Source organism: Lepisosteus platostomus, chromosome 25 (assembly GCF_059453375.1).
Source record: "Lepisosteus platostomus isolate fLepPlt1 chromosome 25, fLepPlt1.hap1, whole genome shotgun sequence".
Taxonomy (NCBI): Eukaryota; Metazoa; Chordata; class Actinopteri; order Semionotiformes; family Lepisosteidae; genus Lepisosteus; species Lepisosteus platostomus.
In genome coordinates, this window is record NC_142635.1 from 2,386,793 (window position 1) to 2,412,583 (window position 25,791).

The 25,791-nt window shown below is 59.2% G+C and overlaps 2 protein-coding genes and 1 long non-coding RNA gene across 18 annotated transcripts; 1 reads left to right on the forward strand and 2 right to left on the reverse strand.

Moving 5' to 3' along the window:
- The first annotated feature begins 3,516 nt into the window (after nt 1–3,516).
- Nucleotides 3,517–3,927, forward strand: LOC148640538 (uncharacterized). The gene is made up of 2 exons (XR_015930382.1): nt 3,517–3,576; nt 3,624–3,927. It is a non-coding gene; the product is annotated as an uncharacterized LOC148640538 (long non-coding RNA).
- Nucleotides 3,832–13,592, reverse strand: u2af2a (U2 small nuclear RNA auxiliary factor 2a). Of its 15 annotated transcripts, none has more exons than XM_088619850.1 (11): nt 13,406–13,592; nt 10,076–10,208; nt 9,083–9,186; nt 8,829–8,980; nt 8,037–8,153; nt 7,809–7,947; nt 7,647–7,726; nt 7,442–7,564; nt 6,943–7,029; nt 6,028–6,279; nt 3,832–5,776 (listed from the first exon to the last, which is right to left on the reverse strand). In XM_088619850.1, the coding sequence occupies exons 1-11, from the start codon at nt 13,452–13,454 to the stop codon at nt 5,642–5,644; spliced, it is 1,371 nt and encodes a 456-aa protein (XP_088475976.1). In that variant the 5' UTR covers nt 13,455–13,592; the 3' UTR covers nt 3,832–5,641. The 15 variants fall into 15 exon arrangements, with proteins under 15 accessions (XP_088475976.1, XP_088475975.1, XP_088475980.1 ...); XM_088619849.1 differs by having other exon boundaries at nt 6,943–7,035; XM_088619854.1 differs by having other exon boundaries at nt 9,083–9,189.
- Nucleotides 13,593–16,503: 2,911 nt separating this feature from the next.
- On the reverse strand, nt 16,504–25,764 carry ccdc106a (coiled-coil domain containing 106a). Of its 2 annotated transcripts, XM_088619855.1 has the most exons (7): nt 24,700–25,764; nt 23,799–23,897; nt 22,956–23,159; nt 20,652–20,696; nt 20,292–20,486; nt 18,749–18,961; nt 16,504–18,582 (listed from the first exon to the last, which is right to left on the reverse strand). In XM_088619855.1, exons 1-7 carry the CDS (start codon nt 24,734–24,736, stop codon nt 18,266–18,268), a joined length of 1,110 nt encoding a protein of 369 aa, XP_088475981.1. In that variant the 5' UTR covers nt 24,737–25,764; the 3' UTR covers nt 16,504–18,265. The 2 variants fall into 2 exon arrangements, with proteins under 2 accessions (XP_088475981.1, XP_088475982.1); XM_088619856.1 differs by lacking the exon at nt 23,799–23,897.
- Between the last annotated feature and the right edge of the window lie 27 nt (nt 25,765–25,791).

Here is a 25,791-nt window from a genome sequence, read left to right on the forward strand (position 1 = left end):
GCCGACCTGCGAGGGAGCAGGTGCGGGCGAGGAGCAGAGCGCCGCCCGTGGGACCGAACAGGGACTGCAGCCCCTCTGGACTGGACTGGACCCGACCCGACCGCACCGGGGCCGGATCGCGGGGCTCCGGCGGAGTTCAACACTGATCCAGCCCGAGAGGTCGCCCTGTCAGGGCTCCGCGGGGGCCTGGCGGTGTTTGTGCTTGCTCCCGTTCGTGCTCCGTGTTGTACAGTTGCTGTATTACCCACCCCTCCGTGCTCCGTCTTTGAACACAGGGAGGGGTATTGGGTAGGACACCAGCCACCTCACCAAATGTGAAAGCATGCCAGCTGTTTAGGAGTCCTGTGAAAAAAAAAAACACAGCTGGAGACGTACCAAGTTCGGGGTGGAACGGCGAGGTGACTTCTCCCTCTCGGCGCTGGGAGACCCGGGTCTGGGTCCTGGGTGCTGTCTGTGAGGAGCTTGCATGTCCCTCCACAGTCCAAAGACGCGTTGATTACCCCTTGGGGAAAACTGCCCGCGCTGTGATTGTGTGTGTGTGCGCACACACGGGGAAGGACTGGGGTCCCATCCAGGGTGCACCCCGCCTTCTGTGCGTTGCCTGCTGGGATAGCTCCCTGCACCCCCGTCGCTGAAGGGCAAGATGAGGTGAGGAACCGAACGGGGGAGAGGAGTGGGATATGGAGCCCGTGCTGGGACACCTGCTCTCGTCAGTGTTGAAACCATCAGGGGACACCAAGTCGAACCAGCTAGAATTCCTTTTTTAATTTAAATTCTGTTAGCGATTTCAAGAATAAAAAAGACACATAGAAATGGAATTATGTAAAAAGTTTAATCTTCAGCGTTTATCATTGGGAATTCCTCTGGCCGCCAAGTGCGTCGAGTTTTCTATCTGCTTTAATATTGTGTCTCGTTTTTGTTGTTGTTGTTATTCCTGATGTTTCAAATAAAAAAAGAAGTCGAACCAGCTCGTGTGGCACCAGCGCCCCCTGGCGGAGCGCTGTGAAACGCACGGCTTTCGACAGGCACGGCAGCTCCTCGTGTTATAATTAATAATTGCTTACACTGATACAGCGCTTTTCTGGACACTCCACTCAGAGCGCTTTACAGGTGATGGGGATCCCCTCCATCCCCACCACTGTGTACCCCCACCTGGATGATGCGCCAGAACGCTCCCCACACACCAGCTCTCAGTGGGGAGGGGAGCAGAGTGATGAAGCCAGTTCATAGAGGGGGATTATTAGGAGGCCATGATTGGTAAGGGCCGATGGGAAATTTGGCCAGGACACCAAACTTCCCTTTGACTCACCCATTTTGACTCACCTCAAAACGACCTTTTCAAAGACAACGCGTTGGAGCTGCGTCACTCACAACACGGGACCGGTTTAACGATGAAGCAACAGCTGTTTAGGTTTAACAGCTGATCATTATCCGGAAAGGAAGTAGTAAAAATAATATCTACTGCGTAACCATATACTTTTAATCTCATACTTCAGAATTGAAAAGATTATAACAAAGTATTAATGCAGCGCATTCACATACGCGTGGTTTCTAATGATCTAATCAGTGCGAAAGCCCTCTGTATCCGTGAGATCACTAATTTAATGAGCCGGTGCGCCTGTTGCACGACAGGAGGTGTCATTCTGCATTATGGATACACACGGGTCTCAGGGTCAGCAGTAACCCCGAAACTTTACTACATGTACTTGTGTCATGTCCTGTTGTATAAAGACTCTGGATTGATGTGCAAAGATTATATAAAGAAAGTCTAATATCGAGAGTACTTTTAAAGAAATAGATGTTACGTTAAATTTTAATCCCATTGAAAATAATGTGAAAATATGCTTTGCAATTGACTTAATCATTATACTTACAGGTTGTTACAGACAGAAAGTGAAACGGTCCTTTGTCTGAACAGTTTTAGATGTCAAGACGTATTTACAGACGATATCATCAATTTCCCTACGGGATTAATAAAGTATTATCTAACGGACACGAAAGCTACGCGGAGCCCGTCTTCGTTTACCTTGCTTAATCCTTTTCCGCAAAGTGTAATTGTATTACAGTACGTACCCCTGACGCTGTCATTGATATGCTTTACGTGCTCATTTTTGTATTGCATGTATTTTTGTTGTTGCAATAAACAAAAGTTTCAAAAAGAAAAAAAACAGCGACAGGCTTCCTGGTCACCCGCCCGTCCCCTATCACGTGATTGGGGCCGGCGAGCGGCTCACTGTGCAAGACAAGAGCGGCAGCCAATCGGACAGCCGGGTTCGGAGCGGGCGGTTGGTCGCTCGATTGACAGGAGCCAATGGCGATCGAGGACTCGCCTGCCGGCCCTGAAGCCCCACCCAGTTCCGGAGAGTTCTGGGTCTTTGAGACTTCCGGTTCATTGTCCATTCGAGGCGCATGAAGGTTCCGTCTGATATCCGAGTATTTCAGAGAACCGATCTAGGAGTAGGACGTGTGAAGTGTTACACTGAGACATCCGCGTACTTGCACTGCTCGGTGCAGCTATTTTAGGTTTAACAGCCCCACCGTATACCTAGTTGTTTGCCCCACACTCACACCACTGTGACAGGGGACATGGGGAGGCGATTTTAGAAAAGCCTTTACTGAACTGGTTCCCCTCTGCTTCTACTGTTCTTAGTACCACCATCCACGCTCTCCTCCCTGTATTGTAATTGTTTTATCTTGTGCAGTCTTGTTATTTATTGCTGTTGTCATTCTGTAAAGCCCCTGGAGAAGCCACCTTTGAAGGCACTATATACACAGAGTTTTATTAGGATTATTTCAGCAGAAATGGAGCGGAGCGCCCAGAGTCCTCTGGAGGACAGACCTGGGCCAGACACCAACCCCATGCCCCTGGTGAGGGGGCAGATATGGCCCCTTCGGCCCTGCCCCTGCCCCTGCCCCAGACCTGGTCGATTCTCACCCCACCCTGCCCCACACTGAGAAACCAGACATAAAATACACCAAAAATTTAATGAGTAAAGTCGATTTCCAAAAGAAAAAAAAAATAAAAACTTACAATGAGATTTTTTTTCCTGCTTTCAATTTGGAAAAAACAAACATTTAACTGCCACAAGAACAAAAAGAGTACAGACGATTACGCCAAGTGTGAACAGCAGACGACCGCCCTCTCCCCCCGGCTGAGCTGCTGCAGGCCGTCAGGCCCTCTCTCCTGGCCCTGGAGCCCGCGGTCCGCACCCGGGCACAGGCACCGCGTGTGTGTGTGTCTGTCTGTGTGTGTCTGTACGGCGTCAGTGTGCGTCTGTACGTGTGCAGTGCGCGTCTGTACGGCGTCAGTGCGCGTCTGTACGGCGTCAGTGCGCGTCTGTGTGTGTCTGTACGGCATCGGTGTGTCTGTGTGTGTGCAGTGTGCGTCAGTGCGTGTCTGTGTGGCGTCAGTGCGTGTCTGTGTGGCGTCAGTGCGTGTCTGTGTGGCGTCAGTGCGTGTCTGTGTGGCGTCAGTGCGTGTCTGTGTGTGTGCAGTGTGCGTCGGTGTGTGTGCAGTGTGCGTCGGTGTGTGTCTGTACGGCATCGGTGTGTCTGTGTGTGTGCAGTGTGGCGTCAGTGCGTGTCGGTGTGTGTGTGCAGTGTGCGTCGGTGTGTGTGTGCAGTGTGGCGTCGGTGTGCCTGTGTGTGCCTGTATGGTGTCGGTGTGCCTGTGTAGCGCCCGTGCGTGTGTGCAGTGTCTGTGCGCGCCTCACGAGCCCTGTGACTCAGTAGCGCCCCCTCCAGAGGCTCAGACAGTAGCACCTCCTCCACCGGAGAGATAAATGGGGACTCCTGCAGCTCCCCGCTCACTCAACGCTCAGCACCCCACAGAACCTTTCAATCGCTTTATTAGTACACATTTCTCATTAACTTATCCATGGTTTCCAAATGAAAGGAGTAACAAAAAAAGGGTAGGAAAGACAACAAGGAAACGGGTCTGAAAAAAATTAAAGCAAGATTCAAAGTCTGTCCGGCAATCGTGTGGCTCCATCGACACGGAAAACAAAAAGACGAGCTTGTGGTCCTCAGAACAGGTGCGAGCTGAGCGAGAGGGAGAGAGAGACAGAGGGGCTCCTGCGCCCCACTGACACCCCCCAGAGCCCCAGCAGGGGCGCCCACCCCAACCCAGATACTACAGGTCACCCCCAATCAGCTGTGCCCCAGTAACGGGGAGCCCCGAGCCAGATACTACAGGTCACCCCCAATCAGCTGTGCCCCAGTAGTGGGGAGCCCCGAGCCAGATACTACAGGTCACCCCCAATCAGCTGAGCCCCAGTAGTGGGGAGCCCCGAGCCAGATACTACAGGTCACCCCCAATCAGCTGTGCCCCAGTAGTGGGGAGCCCCGAGCCAGATACTACAGGTCACCCCCAATCAGCTGAGCCCCAGTAGTGGGGAGCCCCGAGCCAGATACTACAGGTCACCCCCAATCAGCTGTGCCCCAGTAGTGGGGAGCCCCGAGCCAGATACTACAGGTCACCCTTAATCAGCTGAGCCCCAGTAGTGGGGAGCCCCGAGCCAGATACTACAGGTCACCCCCAATCAGCTGTGCCCCAGTAGTGGGGAGCCCCGAGCCAGATACTACAGGTCACCCCCAATCAGCTGTGCCCCAGTAGTGGGGAGCCCCGAGCCAGATACTACAGGTCACCCTTAATCAGCTGAGCCCCAGTAGTGGGGAGCCCCGAGCCAGATACTACAGGTCACCCCCAATCAGCTGTGCCCCAGTAGTGGGGAGCCCCGAGCCAGATACTACAGGTCACCCCCAATCAGCTGGGTGCAGACAGAGGCGCTGTCTGACAGGCTGTCAGCAGGGGGCGACCCAGCGCTCCGCAGGGCAGAAACCAGACACGCGTGTGGGTGGCGAAACCACCGACGTGGGGGGGGGGGGCCGTACACACACCCCCGATAAAACCCAGCTCTGCAGTGACGCCCAACCGTTTCCCAGCGCCGCCGGCCGCGGCTGCAGTTCCACCCCCCAGCCGCCAGGGGGCAGCCTGCCGACCGGCCCGGTCTCGCGGGGACGAGGGCCCGGAGAAGAGGGGGCGCCAGCCGCTCCCCCGAACGCAGGCAGGCGGGCGGGCTGGCTCTCCGCATCTTTTAAAAATCTCCCCGCCCCCTCTTCCACCATTCATCGGGCCTGGAAGGAGGGGGGCACTAAAACTCCAGCCGAATAAAAGGGGAGCTGCTGGGGTCCCTCTCTGCCGCAGGGATCAGCACATTAAAATGGATCGCCGCTCCCTCCTCCCTCTCTCTCTCTCCCACAGGGGTCACCCCTCCTCTCCCTCTCCCACAGGGGTCACCCCTCCTCTCCCTCTCCCACAGGGGTCACCCCTCCTCTCCCTCTCCCACACGGATCACCGCGGCTCCTGCAGGGGTCGGCCCGCGGCTCCGGGGCTCCGATCCGGACGGGTCCCCCCGGTTCTCTCGGGATCGGGAGGCGAGGACAGCTCCGGGAGAACCCCGCCCGGCCCGGAGCCCAGCAGCGCCGCCCACACACCCCCCCCCAACCCGCTCTCCCCCCCGCCCCCCCAGCTCTAAATACAAAAACTGCACTCTAACGCGTAGTAACCCCACCCCACCCCCTCTCCCTCTCTCCCGCCCCCGGTACAAAAACGCCCCCTCTCCGCAGCCCGGGCCCCCCTCTACCAGAAGTCCCGGCGGTGGTAGGCGTCCGGGTCGCAGTACTTCGTCACCACGACGCGGTTGGCGAACTTCCTCCCCGTCAGGCCCTGCATGGCCTTCTGGCAGTCGAACACCGAGACGAACTCCACGAAGATCTGGGGGCCGAGACGGGACAGGAGGGGGGGGGGCAAAGGTCAACGTTTCCTGCCGCCCACTGAACAAAAACACGACTGCCCCAGGATCTCGCGGCCTGGCGTGATCACCAGCGCCGCCCGGTGGCCAGTTCATGCCCAACACCTCCCCCCCACCACCCACACAGCCCAGAACCGCTCCCTTGGCAACACTAACGAACTGCGCTCTTGACCTCTGACAATGACTCAATTAGCTAACGAGGCGCGACGCTCACCTTGCCACAGCCCGGCACCTCCAGCCCGTCCACGGGCCGCGGGATCTCGATGCTCTTGACCTGCCCGTACTTGCTGCATTCGTCCCTCACGTCCTCCACGATCTCCTCGTACTCGTCGTCGTCCAGCAGCTCCTCCGGCGCCACCATGTTCATCAGGCACAGCACCTCGGTGGGGAGCCCCCCCATCTGCACCACGGAGCTGTTCATGAGCCCCGGCACCTGCAGGGTCACTGGGGTCTGGTTTATACTGGTCTGTGCAGAGAGAGAGACGGGGTTACTGACGCACAGACACCCGGCTCTGGGTTATACTGGTCTGTACAGAAACACAGAAACCCGGCTCTGGGTTATACTGGTCTGTACAGAAACACAGACACCCGGCTCTGGGTTATACTGGTCTGTACAGAAACACAGACACCTGGCTCTGGTTTATACTGGTCTGTGCAGAGAGAGAGACAGATGGGTTACCAACACACAGACACCTGGCTCTGGTTTATACTGGTCTGTACAGAGAGAGAGACGGGGTTACTAACGCACAGACACCCGGCTCTGGTTTATACTGGTCTGTAGAGAAACACAGACACCAGGCTCTGGTTTATACTGGTCTGTACAGAGAGAGACAGATTTGTTACCAACACACAGACACCAGGCTCTGGTTTATACTGGTCTGTAGAGAGAGAGAGAGACAGATGGGTTACCAACACACAGACACCAGGCCCTGGTTTATACTGGTCTGTAGAGAGAGAGTAATTCCACAGTAGCTCAACAGGAGAGCGGTCCGGCCGCAGGCGAAGCCTGGTGACGTCATCGCCGTCCCCGGTGTCCTGGAGCTCGCTCGGCCGGCGCCCTGGCGCTGCGGGAGGAACCGGCGAGGGCGCGAGCCCGCGCGGCACCGCGGCGCTCACACAGGCTGCTCACCAGAGTGGCGTTCTTGGCTCCCACGCTGGCACGCTGCACCAGCAGCTTCTTATCGCCCAGTTGCATTCCATTCAGACCCGCAATGGCCTTCAACAGTGAGCAGAGAGCAGGGAGTGAGGTTAATGCAGGGGTTCAGACAAGGGGCCCGCCACACCGCTGTCCCCCAGGACCAGGAGCCTCTGGTCTACACCCCCCGCCCCCCCGGGTCGACCCACACCGGCCACGCCCCTCAGGGGGGGGTCGACCCACACCGGCCACGCCCCTCAGGGGGGGGGGTCGACCCACACCGGCCACGCCCCCCAGGGAGGGGTCGACCCACACCGGCCACGCCCCCCAGGGGGGGGGGTCGACCCACACCAGCCACGCCCCTCAGGGGGGGGTCGACCCACACCAGCCACGCCCCTCAGGGGGGGGTCGACCCACACCAGCCACGCCCCTCAGGGGGGGGGGGGTCGACCCACACCGGCCACGCCCCTCGGGGTCGACGGTTAACAGTTACCTGGTCACTGACGTTGACGTCCACGTACTCGCAGAAGGCGTACCCCTTGGAGAGCCCGGTGGCGCTGTCCTTCACCAGGTTGAAGGCCTTGAGGGGGCCGAAGGATGTCAGCAGCTCCTTCACCTGCGGGGGGGAGAGGGAGGGTCAACGCCAGCTGACGGACCCCGCCGGGCGCCCCCCGCCGACCCGGCCGGCGGACACTGACCTGGTCGTCGTTGAGGTAATTGGGCAGTCCCCCGATGAAGAGCTTGTGGGCGGAGTCTGGCACCACCGTGGACACCACGCCTGGGGGACAGAGGGGGAGAGCGGGCGGTCAGCGGGGCAGACTCGGGCCCCGGGGGGCAGGCGCAGGGGGGCGCGGACCGACCTGGCACGTAGACGCTGGGGTTCTCGCTCATACCAGGCAGCGGCTGGTAGTCATGGGGCCGCCGGATCTTCAGGCTCTGGCCCTGGAAGATGATGCCGTCGAACGCCATGGCCTGCGTCGTCTCGTCCACGGAGCGGAACTGCCGGGGGGGGAGGGAGAGGGGGTCACATGCCGACCGCTGGCAGAGCGCCCCCACGAGGCAGGTGGACGGACGGGCGGGGCCCTCACCTCCAGGAAGGCGAAGTTCTTGTCCTGGTTGATCTGCACGGCGAGCACGGGGTTCCCCGGAGCCTGGGTCAGGCCCCCCAGGCGCATCTGGGCGTTGAAGAAATCCATCATGGCCTCCTGCGGACAGAGACACAGGCAGCTCGTCACACCTCACTGAGCACGGCCGCGGGCCCAGTCCCACTAGTCCAGTAACCCCAGTCCGCCCACCCTGACCAGCCCCCCAGTCTCGGGGTCACGACCTCTACCCCAGTCCGGCCCAGTCTCGGGGTCTTGATCTCCAGCCCAGTCCGCCACAGTCTCGGGGTCGCGACCTCTAGCCCAGTCCGCCCCAGTCTCGGGGTCGTGACCTCTAGCCCAGTCCGCCCCAGTCTCGGGGTCGTGACCTCTAGCCCAGTCCAGTCTCGGGGTCGTGATCTCCAGCCCAGTCCGGCCCAGTCTCGGGGTCTTGATCTCCAGCCCAGTCCGCCACAGTCTCGGGGTCGTGACCCCTAGCCCAGTCTGCCCCAGTCTCGGGGTCGTGACCCCTAGCCCAGTCCGCCCCAGTCTCGGGGTCGTGACCTCTAGCCCAGTCCAGCCCAGTCTCGGGGTCGTGACCCCTAGCCCAGCCCCCCCAGTCTCGGGGTCGTGATCTCCAGCCCAGTCCGCCCCAGTCTCGGGGTCGTGACCTCTAGCCCAGCCCCCCCAGTCTCGGGGTCGTGACCTCTAGCCCAGTCCGGCCCAGTCTCGGGGTCGTGACCCCTAGCCCAGCCCCCCCAGTCGCGGGGTCGTTACCTCCAGCCTAGGCCCCCTCACCTCAGTGATGCCAAAGGGGATGTTGCCGACGTAGAGCCTCCTGGCCTGCCGGGTCATCTGGCTGCCCACCACGGGCACGGGGGTGGGGGTCACGGCCAGCCCGTCGGGGGTCATGGTGGGCAGCAGGGCGGTGGCGGGGATCTGGCCCGCCGCTGCAGGGGGGAGAGAGGGGGGGGGCGCGTGTGAGACGGGCAGGTCGCAGGTCGCAGGCCGCGGGCGCCACACGCAGGACACACCGGGGGGCGCACTCTCACCTTGCATGGCCTTGTACTGCATGGGGGTGATGTGCTCGAACCCGGGCGGCGGCACATCCCAGTACTTCCTCACTTTCTTCTTCTTCTCCCGGTGCGGGGAGCGACTGCTGAGAGACACAACCACCACTACTCAGTTCTCAAGCCCGGAGAATCACTAACCCAGCTCCCAGTCCAGTCAGTCCAGTCCAGCCTGGAGAGTGTCAGACTGCTCTGTCAGTGTCAGTGGAGTCTGATTATAATCCCAGTGAAGAACTAGTCCAGCTCCCAGTCCAGTCAGTCCAGCCCAGCCTGGAGAGTCTCAGACTGCTCTGGCAGTGTCAGTGGAGTCTGATTATAATCCCAGTGAAGAACTAGTCCAGCTCCCAGTCCAGTCAGTCCAGTCCAGCCTGGAGAGTCTCAGACTGCTCTGGCAGTGTCAGTGGAGTCTGATTATAATCCCAGTGAAGAACTAGTCCAGCTCCCAGTCCAGTCAGTCCAGTCCAGCCTGGAGAGTCTCAGACTGCTCTGGCAGTGTCAGTGGAGTCTGATTATAATCCCAGTGAAGAACTAGTCCAGCTCCCAGTCCAGTCAGTCCAGTCCAGCCTGGAGAGTCTCAGACTGCTCTGGCAGTGTCAGTGGAGTCTGATTATAATCCCAGTGAAGAACTAGTCCAGCTCCCAGTCCAGTCAGTCCAGTCCAGCCTGGAGAGTCTCAGACTGCTCTGTCAGTGTCAGTGGAGTCTGATTATAATCCCAGTGAAGAACTAGTCCAGCTCCCAGTCCAGTCAGTCCAGTCCAGCCTGGAGAGTCTCAGACTGCTCTGGCAGTGTCAGTGGAGTCTGATAATAATCCCAGTGAAGAACTAGTCCAGCTCCCAGTCCAGTCAGCCCAGTCCAGCCTGGAGAGTGTCAGATTGCTCTGTCAGTGTCAGTGGAGTCTGATTATAATCCCAGTGAATCTCTAGTCCAGGACTATCCCAGTATCAGTGTGGACCAGCGGGTGTCGGTGCAGTTACCTCCGCCTCTGTCGGCGGTCCTTCGAATCGCTCCGCCTGTCCCGGCTCCTCCTCTCTCTGCTCCTCCTTTTCCTCTCGCGACTGCGGCTCCGAGTCGGACTGCGGCGCCGGTGCCGGTTCTCCTTGTCGCGCTCTGGAGGGGACAGGAAAGGCTCGGTGACTTGCGCGGGCATGCTGGGAAACCGGAGCGATTCTGAAAGAGTAGGCATGCAAAAACGCTGGGTACAAGGTCAAAGGTCAAACACAGCCCTGTGGGCCACAACCCCCAAGACAAAAACCCCAATCCCACAACCCCAACCGGCGGAAATGTGTGAATGTGAAAGTGTGGACTCTAACAACACTAACACCTGGAGCGGATCAGACTGCTACACACTGGGACTGTAACAACACTGTCACACCTGGAGCGGATCAGACTGCTACACACTGGGACCGTAACAACACCGTCACACCTGGAGCGGATCAGACTGCTACACACTGGGACTGTAACAACACCGTCACACCTGGAGCGGATCAGACTGCTGCACACTGGGACTGTAACAACACCGTCACACCTGGAGCGGATCAGACTGCTGCGCACTGGGACTGTAACAACACCGGGACACCTGGAGTGGATCAGACTGCTGCACACTGGGACTGTAACAACACCGGGACACCTGGAGCGGATCAGACTGCTACACACTGGGACTGTAACAACACCGTCACACCTGGAGCGGATCAGACTACTACACACTGGGACTGTAACAACACCGCCACACCTGGAGCGGATCAGACTGCTGCCCACTGGGACTGTAACAACACTGTCACACCTGGAGCGGATCAGACTGCTACACACTGGGACTGTAACAACACCGTCACACCTGGAGCGGATCAGACTGCTACACACTGGGACTGTAACAACACCGTCACACCTGGAGCGGATCAGACTGCTGCACACTGGGACTGTAACAACACTGTCACACCTGGAGCGGATCAGACTGCTACACACTGGGACTGTAACAACACCGTCACACCTGGAGCGGATCAGACTGCTGCACACTGGGACTGTAACAACACTGCAACACCTGGAGCGGATCAGACTGCTGCCCACTGGGACTGTAACAACACCGCCACACCTGGAGCGGATCAGACTGCTACACACTGGGACTGTAACAACACCAGGACACCTGGAGCGGATCAGACTGCTGCACACTGGGACTGTAACAACACCGTCACACCTGGAGCGGATCAGACTGCTACACACTGGGACTGTAACAACACCGTCACACCTGGAGCGGATCAGACTGCTGCGCACTGGGACTGTAACAACACTGCAACACCTGGAGCGGATCAGACTGCTACACACTGGGACTGTAACAACACCGTCACACCTGGAGCGGATCAGACTGCTGCACACTGGGACTGTAACAACACCGTCACACCTGGAGCGGATCAGACTGCTGCACACTGGGACTGTAACAACACTGTCACACCTGGAGCGGATCAGACTGCTGCACACTGGGACTGTAACAACACCGTCACACCTGGAGCGGATCAGACTGCTGCGCACTGGGACTGTAACAACACTGGGACACCTGGAGCGGATCAGACTGCTACGCACTGGGACTGAAACAACACCGGGACACCTGGAGCGGATCAGACTGCTACACACTGGGACTGTAACAACACTGGGACACCTGGAGCGGATCAGACTGCTGCACACTGGGACTGTAACAACACCGTCACACCTGGAGCGGATCAGACTGCTGCACACTGGGACTGTAACAACACCGTCACACCTGGAGCGGATCAGACTGCTGCACACTGGGACTGTAACAACACCGCCACACCTGGAGCGGATCAGACTGCTGCACACTGGGACTGTAACAACACCGTCACACCTGGAGCGGATCAGACTGCTGCACACTGGGACTGTAACAACACCGTCACACCTGGAGCGGATCAGACTGCTACACACTGGGACTGAAACAACACCGGGACACCTGGAGCGGATCAGACTTCTACACACTGGGACTGTAACAACACTGGGACACCTGGAGCGGATCAGACTGCTGCACACTGGGACTGTAACAACACCGTCACACCTGGAGCGGATCAGACTGCTGCACACTGGGACTGTAACAACACCGCCACACCTGGAGCGGATCAGACTGCTGCACACTGGGACTGTAACAACACTGTCACACCTGGAGCGGATCAGACTGCTACACACTGGGACTGTAACAACACCGTCACACCTGGAGCGGATCAGACTGCTACACACTGGGACTGAAACAACACCGGGACACCTGGAGCGGATCAGACTTCTACACACTGGGACTGTAACAACACTGGGACACCTGGAGCGGATCAGACTGCTGCACACTGGGACTGTAACAACACCGTCACACCTGGAGCGGATCAGACTGCTGCACACTGGGACTGTAACAACACTGCCACACCTGGAGCGGATCAGACTGCTGCACACTGGGACTGTAACAACACTGTCACACCTGGAGCGGATCAGACTGCTACACACTGGGACTGTAACAACACCGTCACACCTGGAGCGGATCAGAGCGCTGCAGGGACTCCTTCACATGTAAAAACGCTTCCAACACGCCAGGCCCGGACCGGTCCCCACACACAGAGCAGCAGTTTCTGCGGAGGCGAGATTCGGGCATCCGGCGCCACAGTTTGCAGAACAAGCCGGCTCCGAGAGCCCACACCTCTCACACGGAGCTGCGCCCGCGGGGCACGGCCCACGCAAGCCGTAACTTGGTGGTGGTGGAGGGGATCCCCATTACCTGTAAAGCGCTTTGAGTGGAGTGTCCAGAAAAGCGCTATATAAGTGTAAGCCATTATTATTATTATACGGCACCACTCCGTCCCTCCGGATCCCGTACGCCGGGCACGCCACGGGTGACCGGGCACAAACAGCGGGTGCAAAACACCCCGAGATTAATTCACGGCCCGTGAGCGAGTGCGTGCGTGCGCGCTACCGCTAAACCCTCACCCCACCCCCACGATGCCCCGGCAGCCGGCCGGAGACAATGCGCGGCCTACCGCGCCTGCAGACCGGGGTGCTCAGCCCCGCACGGCCGCCCCGCAGCGGCCCCCCCTCTCCGGGGACCGGCGCGACCCACCGCGGCCTCCGTGCAGCCGCCCCCACAGCGCCGGCTCAAGGAGCCCACGGCCATGCGTGTGCGTGTCCCTGCGCGTGTGTGTGTGTGTTTGTGTCCGCCTGCCGCGCACAGACACCCCGGGCCCCCGATCGGCCCGCACAGACCCCCCAGCCCCCCGCCCCGGTCCCCGAGAGAGGAGCCCAGCCCCGGCGCGGCGCGGCGCGCTCACCCTGCTTGTTCTCGCTCAGCTGCCGCTCGAACTCGTCGAAGTCCGACATCTTGGATCCGCGGGGGCCGGCGGCGCGGCCTGCTGCCGCTCTCAGGGCTGCGGGCGGGCGGGGGGTCGGGGCGGGCGGAAAGAGTCGGCCGTGCGCTCGCAGGCTCGCCGCGGGGCGAGTGCGGGTCGGGTCCGGGTCCGGGTCGGGTCCGGGCTCGGCTGCAGGCCGGGGGGCGGCGGGCGGGGAGCTCAGCCGCGGCGCTGCTGCGGGTCGAGGCGTCTCGGCGCTGTCGCTCACTCGGGCCGGGCCGGGCCGGGCACAAAGGCGAGGGCGGCGGGGCGAGTGAGTGAGCGTGTGGCGGGGGGAGGTCCCGGGCGGGCTGGCGGAGCTCTGCTGTCCTGCGTGTCCGTGGCGGGTCGGCTCGTGTCGTGTCGTGATGCGAAGCCGCGTCCCTGAAGGCCCGCGCGCCGCTCTTTCTCGACAGTTCTCTCTCTCTTGTCTCGAGGACGGGAGGGAAAAAAAAAAGGGCCAGCCAGGCCTCTCGCGCTCGCATGCGCATGCGCACTACCGGAAGCTACCCGCCCCGCCCCCTCCCTCTCTCTCCCCCTCCCCCCTCCGGCCAGAACACAGAAACGCCAACGAGTCCGCGCCCCGGGCAAGAGGGCACCGCGCCGCCCGCCGGCGCCCCCTGTCGGCCGGGAGGACCGAGGGGTTGCCGCTGAGCATCCCGGCTCAGTCCCACACGGAGCGGGCTCTGGAGGCGGCAGGCGGGGCGACACACGACACACAATACAGAAACAACCAAAAAATGTCCCGTGTAGACCCGACGAGTACGAGCAGCAAACGGCCCCTAGGGGTGTTTTTAATGCTCGATAGTCTGATTTCTCAGAACGTTGTTCCGCTTCGTTTTACACACACGGAAAAGTGCTGCAAAAAACAACAACAACGACAACAAGCAGACAAACAGTTCAAAGGCACCATGCGTTTAATAACAACTGCAGTGGGACATTTCACGGCCTGCAGAGCAAGCGGTTGGGTTCTGGCGTGTGTCGGACATGAAGAGGTCTGTGAGGACAAACGGGGCTCTTTCCCTGAGCTGCTGGAGCCCAGAGCGATACACGAGGAACTGACGACCCGGGGCGGTTCACTGACGTCCTGACAGCGGTTTCTAAGACTGGCATTTCTTCCGGAGAAAGGCAGTAATAATAATAATAATAATGGCTTACACTTATATAGAGCTTTTCTGGACACTCCACTCAAAGCGCTTTACAGGTAATGGGGATCCCCTCCACCACCCCCAGTGTGCAGCCCCACCTGGATGATGCGACGGCAGCCATAGTGCGCCAGAACGCTCCCCACACATCAGCTCTCAGTGGGGAGGAGAGCAGAGTAATGTAGCCAATTCATAGATGGGGATTATTAGGAGGCCATGATTGGTAAGGGCCAATGGGAAATTTGGGAAATACACCCCTACTCTTTTCGAGAAACACCCTGGGATTTTTAATGACCACAGAGAGTCAGGACCTCGGTTTTACGTCCCACCCGAAGGACGGCGCCTGTTTACAGTATAGTGTCCCTGTCACTATACTGGGGCATTAGGACCCACATGGACCACAGGGTGAGCGCCCCCTGCTGGCCCCACTCACACCTCTTCCAGCAGCAACCTTAGTTTTTCCCAGGAGTCTCCCATCCAACTACTGACCAGGCTCACACCTGCTGAGCTCCAGTGGGCTGCCAGTTGTGAGTTGCAGGGTGATATGGCTGCTGGCTGGCAGTAGATGTTGTGACTTTTTAGCGCCAATGGAAAAAAAAAAATCAAAACTATAATTGGTCACTTACAACCCAGCTATTGTTGTGTCGTGTGCACTTTTTTTGTTTATTTTTGTATTATTCATTTTTCGCCCTGCTGGAATCGATGGCGTTATTCGATACGGTCCGGCAGTGTGGTTTGGCCATGTATCGGATCGATTAAGAGCAGCAGTGAGCAGGACGAGAGTGAGGCAGCTCTCCTCCTTGCAGACAGTTTGAGAGCAATCCCTGATTAAACGAGAGGGGAAAAAATGTATGAGATCCTTTTTAATTCGGAGTATCAGCTTCTTCCCTCTGACAACGTGTTCCCAAACGCAGATCAAATAGATTCCCCTGGAGGACAGTAAAAGTTTATCTTGCATAACAGACATCTACATGTTTATCAGAATAATCAGAAACCTACAGGCCTCCAGGACCTGGACTGGACAGCCCTGCTGCAGACACACTGACCCCTCCAGGATTGGACAGCCCTGCTGCAGACACACACAGGACCAGGACTGGACAGCCCTGCTGCAGACACACACAGGACCAGGACTGGACAGCCCTGCTGCAGACACACACACAGGGCCAGGACTGGACAGCCCTGCTGCAGACACACACACAGGGCCAGGACTGGACAGCCCTGCTGCAGACACACACTGACCCCTCCAGGACCGGGATTGGACAGCCCTGCTGCAGACACACACAGGACCAGGACTGGACAGCCCTGCTGCAGACACACACAGGACCAGGACTGGACAGCCCTGCTGCAGACACACACACAGGGCCAGGACTGGACAGCCCTGCTGCAGACACACACTGACCCCTCCAGGACCGGGATTGGACAGCCCTGCTGCAGACACACACAGGACCAGGACTGGACGGCCCTGCTGCAGACACACACACAGGGCCAGGACTGGACAGCCCTGCTGCAGACACACACACAGGGCCAGGACTGGACAGCCCTGCTGCAGACACACTGACCCCTCCAGGACCTGGACTGGACAGCCCTGCTGCAGACACACACTGACCCCTCCAGGACCAGGACTGGACAGCCCTGCTGCAGACACACACTGACCCCTCCAGGACCAGGACTGGACAGCCCTGCTGCAGACAAACACTGACCCCTCCAGGACCAGGACTGGACAGCCCTACTGCAGACACACACTGACCCCCTCCAGGACCTGGACTGGACAACCCTGCTGCAGACACACTGACCCCTCCAGGACAAGGACTGGACAGCCCTGCTACAGTTGACACCAACATACACAGACATGACCTTTAACCCCTGGCAGGTTAACACATGCACTGACACGGCAGATTTAAGAAATCAAATATTTATTACTGGTACTAATTTTAGTGTCATTGTCGTCGTCGTCATCATCATCATCATGGTCAAGATTTCTGGTTTTAATCACTTTTAAAGCACGCGGTCAGCTTCCGCGGGGAGGGACACACAGGCTGGCGCGCGTGTGCGTGCCCGAGCGCAGCGCAGGAATGCTGGGAAACCCGACTGGAAGCTCCGTTTCCTTGTCTGGGAAAACAAGACTCTCCCCTCCCGCCAGCTGCCGCCAGGCGCGGAAACACAGGGAGTCGCAGAGACGAGAGGGGCGCCCCCCCCACTCTGGAGACGCGCCGCCGCCGACACCGGACCAGGACAGCGGCGCCGGCTCGGAGAACCGGGACTCCGGCTGGGACGAAGATCCCATTGCCACCTGCCAAGTTCCTCACCCAGGTCCCGCGGGAGGTCTGGGAGCTCGTCTACAGGGATCAACGGCCGCCCAGGGGCCCACCCACTTGTCCAGACGCCAGCCGCGCCCCCTGGAGGTCAAGAGCAGCACAACACCTCCTCTTCCTTCCTCTCCGCCCGCTCTCTCCCTACGAAGGGGCCCCAGGCGCCCCGACAGCGACCCTGGAGGGGGGTGGAGCCCAGGAGCCGCGGGAGGCTGTGGCCCCTCCCAACAGCTCCATACCCCCCAGCCCCAGTAACGACGGAGCCCGAGAGAGGGGCGGGGCCCGGGAGTGGGGCGGGGCCCGGGAGAGGGGCGGGGCCCGGGAGAGGGGCGGGGCCCGGGGCCACATGGCTCTCTGGTCTCTCTCAGTATCTCTGGCTCCTCTCTCACCTGGAGCGTCTGCCTGTGTCAGAGTGTCTCTACCCCCCCTCCTCCTCCTCCTCCTCTCTCCCCCTGCTCTCTGTCCTCCTCCTCTCTCCCCCTGCCCTCGCTCCTCCTCCTCCTCCTCCTCTCTCCCCCTGCCCTCGCTCCTCCTCCTCTCTCCCCCTGCTCTCTGTCCTCCTCCTCTCTCCCCCTGCTCTCTGTCCTCCTCCTCTCTCCCCCTGCCCTCGCTCCTCCTCCTCCTCCTCCTCCTCCTCTCTCCCCCTGCCCTCGCTCCCTCTGCCCTCGCTCCTCCTCCTCGCTCCTCCTCTCTCCCCCTGCCCTCGCTCCTCCTCCTCCTCCTCCTCCTCTCTCCCCCTGCCCTCGCTCCCTCTGCCCTCGCTCCTCCTCTCTCCCTCTGCCCTCGCTCCTCCTCCTCCTCCTCCTCCTCTCTCCCCCTGCCCTCGCTCCCTCTGCCCTCGCTCCCTCTGCCCTCGCTCCTCCTCTCTCCCCCTGCCCTCGCTCCTCCTCCTCCTCCTCCTCCTCTCTCCCCCTGCCCTCGCTCCCTCTGCCCTCGCTCCTCCTCCTCGCTCCTCCTCCTCTCTCCCCCTGCCCTCGCTCCTCCTCCTCCTCCTCCTCTCTCCCCCTGCCCTCGCTCCTCCTCCTCCTCCTCCTCCTCCTCTCTCCCCCTGCCCTCGCTCCTCCTCCTCGCTCCTCCTCCTCTCTCCCCCTGCCCTCGCTCCTCCTCCTCCTCCTCCTCCTCTCTCCCCCTGCCCTCGCTCCCTCTGCCCTCGCTCCTCCTCCTCGCTCCTCCTCCTCTCTCCCCCTGCCCTCGCTCCTCCTCCTCCTCCTCCTCTCTCCCCCTGCCCTCGCTCCTCCTCCTCCTCCTCCTCCTCCTCTCTCCCCCTGCCCTCGCTCCCTCTGCCCTCGCTCCTCCTCCTCGCTCCTCCTCTCTCCCCCTGCCCTCGCTCCTCCTCCTCTCTCCCCCTGCTAGTGCTTGAACCTGTAGGAGATGGGCAGCAGCAGGTTGTTCTTCTTCAGCGCCTGCACCTTGCTGAGCGTCTGCTCGTCCAGCGCGGTGTAGCAGCGCCGAGCGTAGTCCAGCAGCTTCTCCTTGGAGGGGTCGAACTCGCCCACCTCAGCCACCTTCTCGGGCGCCACCAGCAGCAGCTCGGCGATGGGCGTGGTGGACGCCACCGTGTTGCGGTCCACGCCGTGGATCTGGAAGGCCTTGGTCATGTTCTTCAGCCTCTGGTAGGTGACCAGGATCTTCTTGTAGCGGAAGAGCACGCCAGCCGCATCCTTCACTGCGGGACAGAGCGGGAGGGGTCAGTACAGGCACTGGACACTGCAGTCCGCTCTCCAGCGCTGACCCACTGGACAGCGGGACACTCCCTCTCCCCATCACTGGTCAGTACAGGCACTGTCCAGTCCGCTCTCCAGCGCTGACCCACTGGACAGCGGGACACTCACCTCTCTGCCGCTCTCGGCCGCGAGAGATCCGGATGACACGCCGCCGCTTGACCCCCAGGTGACCCCGGGCCCCCGCGGTCCCCCGGGCCCCCCGCCGCGCGCCCCCGCACTCGGACAGGTCCTCCCCCGACATCACTTCCTCCTCCTCCAGGATGCCCTCCTCATCCTCCAGCAGCTCCTCCTCCTCTCCCAGCATGCCCAGGGAGAGCGACTCTGCGCAGAGACGGGACAGGCGGCGTCACGCGGGTTCGAGGACAGGAGCTGGCGTCTCACCGGCTACTGCTCTGGTGCTTCACCCGGCCCCACACACACACACATCATCCCCCATACACACACCCACACACACCTCCCCCACACACACACCCACACACACCTCCCCCACACACACACACACATCCCTCCCTCCATACACACACCCACACACACCTCCCCCATACACACACCCACACACACCTCCCCCATACACACACCCACACACACCTCCCCCACACACCCACACACACACCATCCCCCATACACACACCTCCCCCATACACACACCCACACCTCCCCCACACACCCACACCCCACACACACACACCTCCCCCATACACACACCCACACCCCACACACACACACCTCCCCCATACACACACCCACACCCCACACACACACACCTCCCCCATACACCCACACACCCCATACACACACCCACACCTCCCCCACACACCCACACCCCACACACACACACCTCCCCCATACACACACCCACACCCCACACACACACACCTCCCCCATACACACACCCACACCCCACACACACACCTCCCCCATACACCCACACACCCCATACACACACCCACACCCCACACACACACACCTCCCCCATACACCCACACCCCACACACACACACCTCCCCCATACACCCACACACCCCATACACACACCCACACCCCACACACACACACCTCCCCCATACACCCACACACACACACCTCCCCCACACACATCCCCCACACACACCCACACTCACCTCCCCCACACACCCACACACACCTCCCCCACACACCCACACACCCACACTCACCTCCCCCATACACACACCCACACACCCACACTCACCTCCCCCATACACACACCCACACACCCACACTCACCTCCCCCATACACACACCCACACACACATCATCCCCCATACACACACCTCCCCCACACATCATCCCCCATACACCCCCACACATACACCCCCCACACATACACCCCCCACACATCATCCCCCATACACACACCCACACACATCATCCCCCATACACCCCCACACATACACCCCCCACACACACACACACACATCATCCCCCATACACACACCCACACCTCCCCCATACACACACCCACACCTCCCCCACACACACACCCACACCCACCTCCCCCATACACATCCCCCATACACACACACACCTCCCCCATACACCCACACCCACCTCCCCCATACACACCCACCCACCCACACCCATACACCCCCCCCCCATACACATCTACCCACTCACCCCCCCCCCCACTCACCGGGGATGTCGGCCAGCTGGCTGTGGCTGTTGCCGCTGTGTGTCTGCGCGTGTGGCTGTGGGTGCGTGTACGCGGTGGCCAGGGCGCTGCCGAGCGGCTGGCCGCCCAGCCCGGCGGGCGGGGCCTTGGCGCCCGGGGGGGGCAGGGGGGCGGCTCTCCGCGAGAAAGCCTGGCGGGGCGGGCGGCAGTGCTGGTCTGGGGGTACAGGGGGACAGTGGGGTTAACCAGCCGGACGGGACGAGAGCCCAGAGTTCCAACAGCACACCCGCCTGCGGTCCAGACTCAAGCAGACACAGGCCGAGGGACGGGTTCGTACGGAGACGAGAGAGACACAGACAGACAGCACAGAGACAGACCTACCGTTATCTCTTCGTCTCTCCCAAGAGTACGTTCTGGAGTCACCATCTGAAGGCAGGAATAGACAGTTTATTCAAATACATCCATCAGTTGCCTGAATAAAACTGTGCTTTAACCCGTGTGTGAGGAGTGTCTCTAGGGTCTGTATTAGGGTCTGTGTGTGAGGAGTGTCTCTAGGGTCTGTATTAGGGTCTGTGTGTGAGGAGTGTCTCTAGGGTCTGTATTAATCTCTGTGTGTGAGGAGTGTCTCTAGGGTCTGTATTAATCTCTGTGTGTGAGGTGTGTCTCTAGGGTCTGTATTAATCTCTGTGTGTGAGGAGTGTCTCTGGGGTCTGTATTAATCTCTGTGTGTGAGGAGTGTCTCTAGGGTCTGTATTAGGGTCTGTATTAATCTCTGTGTGTGAGGTGTGTCTCTAGGGTCTATATTAATCTGTGTGTGAGGAGTGTCTCTGGGGTCTGTATTAATCTGTGTGTGAGGAGTGTCTCTGGGGTCTGTATTAATCTGTGTGTGAGGAGTGTCTCTGGGGTCTGTATTAATCTGTGTGTGAGGAGTGTCTCTAGGGTCTGTATTAGGGTCTATATTAATCTCTGTGTGTGAGGAGTGTCTCTGTGGTCTGTATGAGGGTCTGTATTAATCTCTGTGTGTGAGGAGTGTCTCTAGGGTCTGTATTAATCTGTGGGTGAGGAGTGTCTCTAGGGTCTGTATTAGGGTCTGTATTAATCTCTGTGTGTGAGGAGTGTCTCTAGGGTCTGTATTAATCTCTGTGTGTGAGGTGTGTCTCTGGGGTCTGTATTAATCTCTGTGTGTGAGGAGTGTCTCTGGGGTCTGTATTAGGGTCTGTATTAATCTCTGTGTGTGAGGTGTGTCTCTGGGGTCTGTATTAATCTCTGTGTGTGAGGAGTGTCTCTAGGGTCTGTATTAATCTCTGTGTGTGAGGAGTGTCTCTGGGGTCTGTATTAGGGTCTGTATTAATCTCTGTGTGTGAGGTGTGTCTCTAGGGTCTGTATTAATCTCTGTGTGTGAGGAGTGTCTCTGGGGTCTGTATTAGGGTCTGTATTAATCTCTGTGTGTCAGGAGTGTCTCTAGGGTCTGTACTAATCTCTGTGTGTGAGGAGTGTCTCTAGGGTCTGTATTAATCTCTGTGTGTGAGGAGTGTCTCTGGGGTCTGTATTAGGGTCTGTATTAATCTCTGTGTGTGGGGAGTGTCTCTAGGGTCTGTATTAGGGTCTGTATTAATCTCTGTGTGAGGAGTGTCTCTGGGGTCTGTTTTAGGGTCTGTACTAATCTGTGTGTGTGAGGAGTGTCTCTAGGGTCTGTATTAGGGTCTGTATTAATCTCTGTGTGTGAGGAGTGTCTCTGGGGTCTGTATTAGGGTCTGTATTAATCTGTGTGTGTGAGGAGTGTCTCTAGGGTCTGTATTAGGGTCTGTATTAATCTCTGTGTGTGAGGAGTGTCTCTAGGGTCTGTATTAGTGTCTGTATTAATCTCTGTGTGTGAGGAGTGTCTCTGGGGTCTGTATTAATCTCTGTGTGTGAGGAGTGTCTCTAGGGTCTGTATTAGTGTCTGTATTAATCTCTGTGTGTGAGGAGTGTCTCTGGGGTCTGTATTAGTGTCTGTATTAATCTCTGTGTGTGAGGAGTGTCTCTGGGGTCTGTATTAGGGTCTGTATTAATCTCTGTGTGTGAGGAGTGTCTCTAGGGTCTGTATTAGGGTCTGTATTAATCTCTGTGTGTGGGGAGTGTCTCTAGGGTCTGTATTAGGGTCTGTATTAATCTCTGTGTGAGGAGTGTCTCTGGGGTCTGTTTTAGGATCTGTATTAATCTCTGTGTGTGAGGAGTGTCTCTAGGGTCTGTATTAGGGTCTGTATTAATCTCTGTGTGTGAGGAGTGTCTCTGGGGTCTGTATTAGGGTCTGTATTGATCTCTGTGTGTGAGGAGTGTCTCTGGGGTCTGTATTAATCTCTGTGTGTGGGGAGTGTCTCTGGGGTCTATATTAGGGTCTATATTAATCTCTGTGTGTGAGGAGTGTCTCTGGGGTCTGTATTAGGGTCTGTATTAATCTCTGTGTGTGGGGAGTGTCTCTAGGGTCTATATTAGGGTCTGTATTAATCTCTGTGTGTGGGGTGTGTCTCTGGGGTCTGTATTAATCTCTGTGTGATGAGTGTTTCTAGGGTCTGTATTAGGGTCTGTATTAATCTCTGTGTGTGAGGAGTGTCTCTGGGGTCTGTATTAGGGTCTGTATTAATCTCTGTGTGTGAGGAGTGTCTCTGGGGTCTGTATTAGTCCTGTGACAGACGTGCGCCTCACCCTCCCGGCGTCGCTCCGTGCTGCTGTTCTCCTGGCTCTTGGTGGAGGAGATGAACCGGTCCAGCTGGCAGCGCAGGAAGTCCCTCTCCTCCTCCAGGTCCTCGATGCGCTTCTGCAGCCAGGAGTTCTTCTCCAGCGAGATCTGCAGCTGTGTGCGCAGGTTGGTGATCAGCAGGTAGGAGCTGGTGGGAGGCCCCGCGGGCTCTGAGAGACAGAGAGAGAGAGAGAGACAGGCGGGCGTTTGAGACAGACGCTGGGTTGGAGACACCGAGACGAGACAGGAGAGAAGGCAGACCGGGCAGCGAGCCACGCGGGAGGAGACACAACAGCCCCTGGAGGAAGAGCGGAGCAGGACGTGTACATACTGGTCACATCCAGCACTGCAATATTAATACTTATCCACACTGTGGACGGTATTGCTCAGATCTGTCCAATTAGCCTGCACCAAGGGGTTATGCTAGGATGCAATAAAGTGGACTTGATTCAGCAGCTGCAGCTACATAACAACAGACAGGACCCACAAACACACTACTTAACAACTAAACAGGACAAAGCAGATCGGGTACATCTGCGACTTCACAGGACAGGACTTGGGGCAGCACAAAGCAGATCAACTTGACGGGACAAATATCCAGAACAAACCATAACACTGTGAGCCCAAACTGGTTTCCTAGCCTACACTGTCCACAACACAGGACAGGGCGTCTGTCCTGCGGGGACGATCCAGCGCATGGCTGTCCTGTCCTTTATGGAGCGCGATAAAACTGAATCCGGACGAGACCGTGTCCAGCTGCCCTGATGAAGAATCTCCCACCACCACCCAGAGACTCGCCAGTCTCTTACCTTCGAAGTTCTGCTCATTCTGGTTGAAGTACACAGGCTGCTCAAAGTTATTTTCCTCAAAGGGAATGGAGATCTCGTACTCATCCTCATCCCTCTTCACTGATGGGGGGGGGGAGAGAGAGATTAATTACACAATTAAGTAAACAGCACCCCCCCCCTTTACTGACCCCGCCCCCTTACAACAGCCCCACCCCCTGTACTTCACCATGGCACCCGGCTCCACCCCCTGTATGTCACCATGGCAACCAGCTCCACCCCCATACCACACAGCCCCACCCCCTGTACTTCACCATGGCACCCGGCTCCACCCCCTGTACGTCACCATGGCAACCAGCTCCACCCCCATACCACACAGCCCCACCCCCTGTACGTCACCATGGCACCCGGCTCCACCCCCTGTATGTCACCATGGCAACCGGCTCCTCCCCCATACCACACAGCCCCACCCCCATACTTCACCATGGCAACCGGCTCCACCCCCATACCACACAGCCCCACCCCCTGTACTTCACCATGGCAACCGGCTCCACCCCCATACCACACAGCCCCACCCCCCATACTTCACCATGGCAACCGGCTCCACCCCCATACCACACAGCCCCACCCCCCATACTTCACCATGGCAACCGGCTCCACCCCCACACAACACAGCCCCACCCCCTGTACTTCACCATGGCAACCGGCTCCACCCCCTGTACGTCACCATGGCAACCAGCTCCACCCCCATACCACACAGCCCCACCCCCTACGGTCCCACCCCAACACAAACTGACCCACTTGACACGGCTGGACAGCAGTGGACAGGCCCCGCGGCGCACCGCTCTGTACGCACGTGTGCAGCGCTTGGACTCCCGACTGGACGGCACGACAGCAGCTGGCCGTGATGTCCCGGCCGACCCACCTGTTCGTTTCCTCGCGTTGCTCGTCTCATCGTTCATATTTCCGCCGTCCTCCGGAGTCAAACGCAAAAAAAAAACTGGAAAGAAAAAAAACTCTCTCTCTCTCTCCCCCTTCCTGTCTCTCTCTCTCTCCCAGACGCCGGGCGCCGAGGGCGGTAATCAAGCTTAATCACCGCTCTGCCTCGCAGTCTTAACTACCGCCTGGCTGAGGCGCGAACTGGGCGGCCCAGAAACCGGGCTCAGTTCGGGGACACGCAATACAAGCCGCACACGGGGCTCGGCTCCGACCCGACCCTGCTCCTACAGCCGCCGGCCCAAGGGCCACATGGTGCCGCTGACCCGGCTGCCCGGAAACCGCTCCCACGCCAGGCTCGGTCCCGAGTCCGGCCCGGTCCGGTCCAGTATAGCCCAGCCCGAGCGGAACAGATCCCCGAACTCCTGAACTCCGCTGTCCAACCCCCGTCCTCCTCCTCTCCGCACGCCCGGATCCGCCGGGCCGGACCGCACAGGACTGGGCCGGACCGAGCCGGGCCAGAAACGCCGGGCCCAGCGACCCTAGCGCAGGAGAGGAGAGTGAATCATGCTGTCGCTGCTCGGATTGTGCTCTGTTGCAGAAAAACAGGAACGGCGCCCGTGTCCCGGGTCTGGTTACAGACACTACCGACGGATAACGCCGAGATCAGACCGGGGCTCGGTTCGGTTCGGCTCGGCTCGGCTCGCTCGGACCCGGGCGCCTGAGGGCCCCCTCCCCTCTGTCGCGCTCTACCCTTCCTCTCTGCGCGATTCCTCTCCCAGTTTCTCTCCTCCTCTCGCTCTCCCTCCGTCTCTCCCGTCTCCCCTGCGCCTCAACAATAACAATTAATGGCCGGAGCTGCGCTCTGCGCCTGCGCCGCCCCAGCGACCCACTTCCGGTCACGCGGAGGAGGACGGAGGGGGGGACGTTTCAACGTCAGGGAGCGTCGGCCAACTCCCCGCACCGCCCGCCACACGCAGAATCGGCCTCCGCCGCTAAGGGACCGTGTAAAAACTATCGCACCGCTCCCAGAGCGCAGTTTCCCAGCGCAGATTTGCCAGCGAACGACAGCAAACGCCTC

Coding starts and splice junctions, on each gene's coding strand:
- ccdc106a (XM_088619855.1), bottom strand. CDS start 24,736: ATGAACGATGAGACGAGCAACGCGAGGAAACGAACAG. Junction 20,487..20,651: donor GGAGAGACGAAGAGATAACG/GTAGGTCTGTCT, acceptor CTGTACCCCCAG/ACCAGCACTGCCGCCCGCCC. Junction 18,962..20,291: donor CCAGCTGGCCGACATCCCCG/GTGAGTGGGGGG, acceptor GTCTCTGCGCAG/AGTCGCTCTCCCTGGGCATG.
- u2af2a (XM_088619839.1), bottom strand. CDS start 13,454: ATGTCGGACTTCGACGAGTTCGAGCGGCAGCTGAGCGAGAACAAGCAG. Junction 9,190..10,075: donor GACCGCCGACAGAGGCGGAG/GTAACTGCACCG, acceptor TGTGTCTCTCAG/CAGTCGCTCCCCGCACCGGG. Junction 5,777..6,027: donor AGGTGCCGGGCTGTGGCAAG/GTGAGCGTCGCG, acceptor CTCGGCCCCCAG/ATCTTCGTGGAGTTCGTCTC.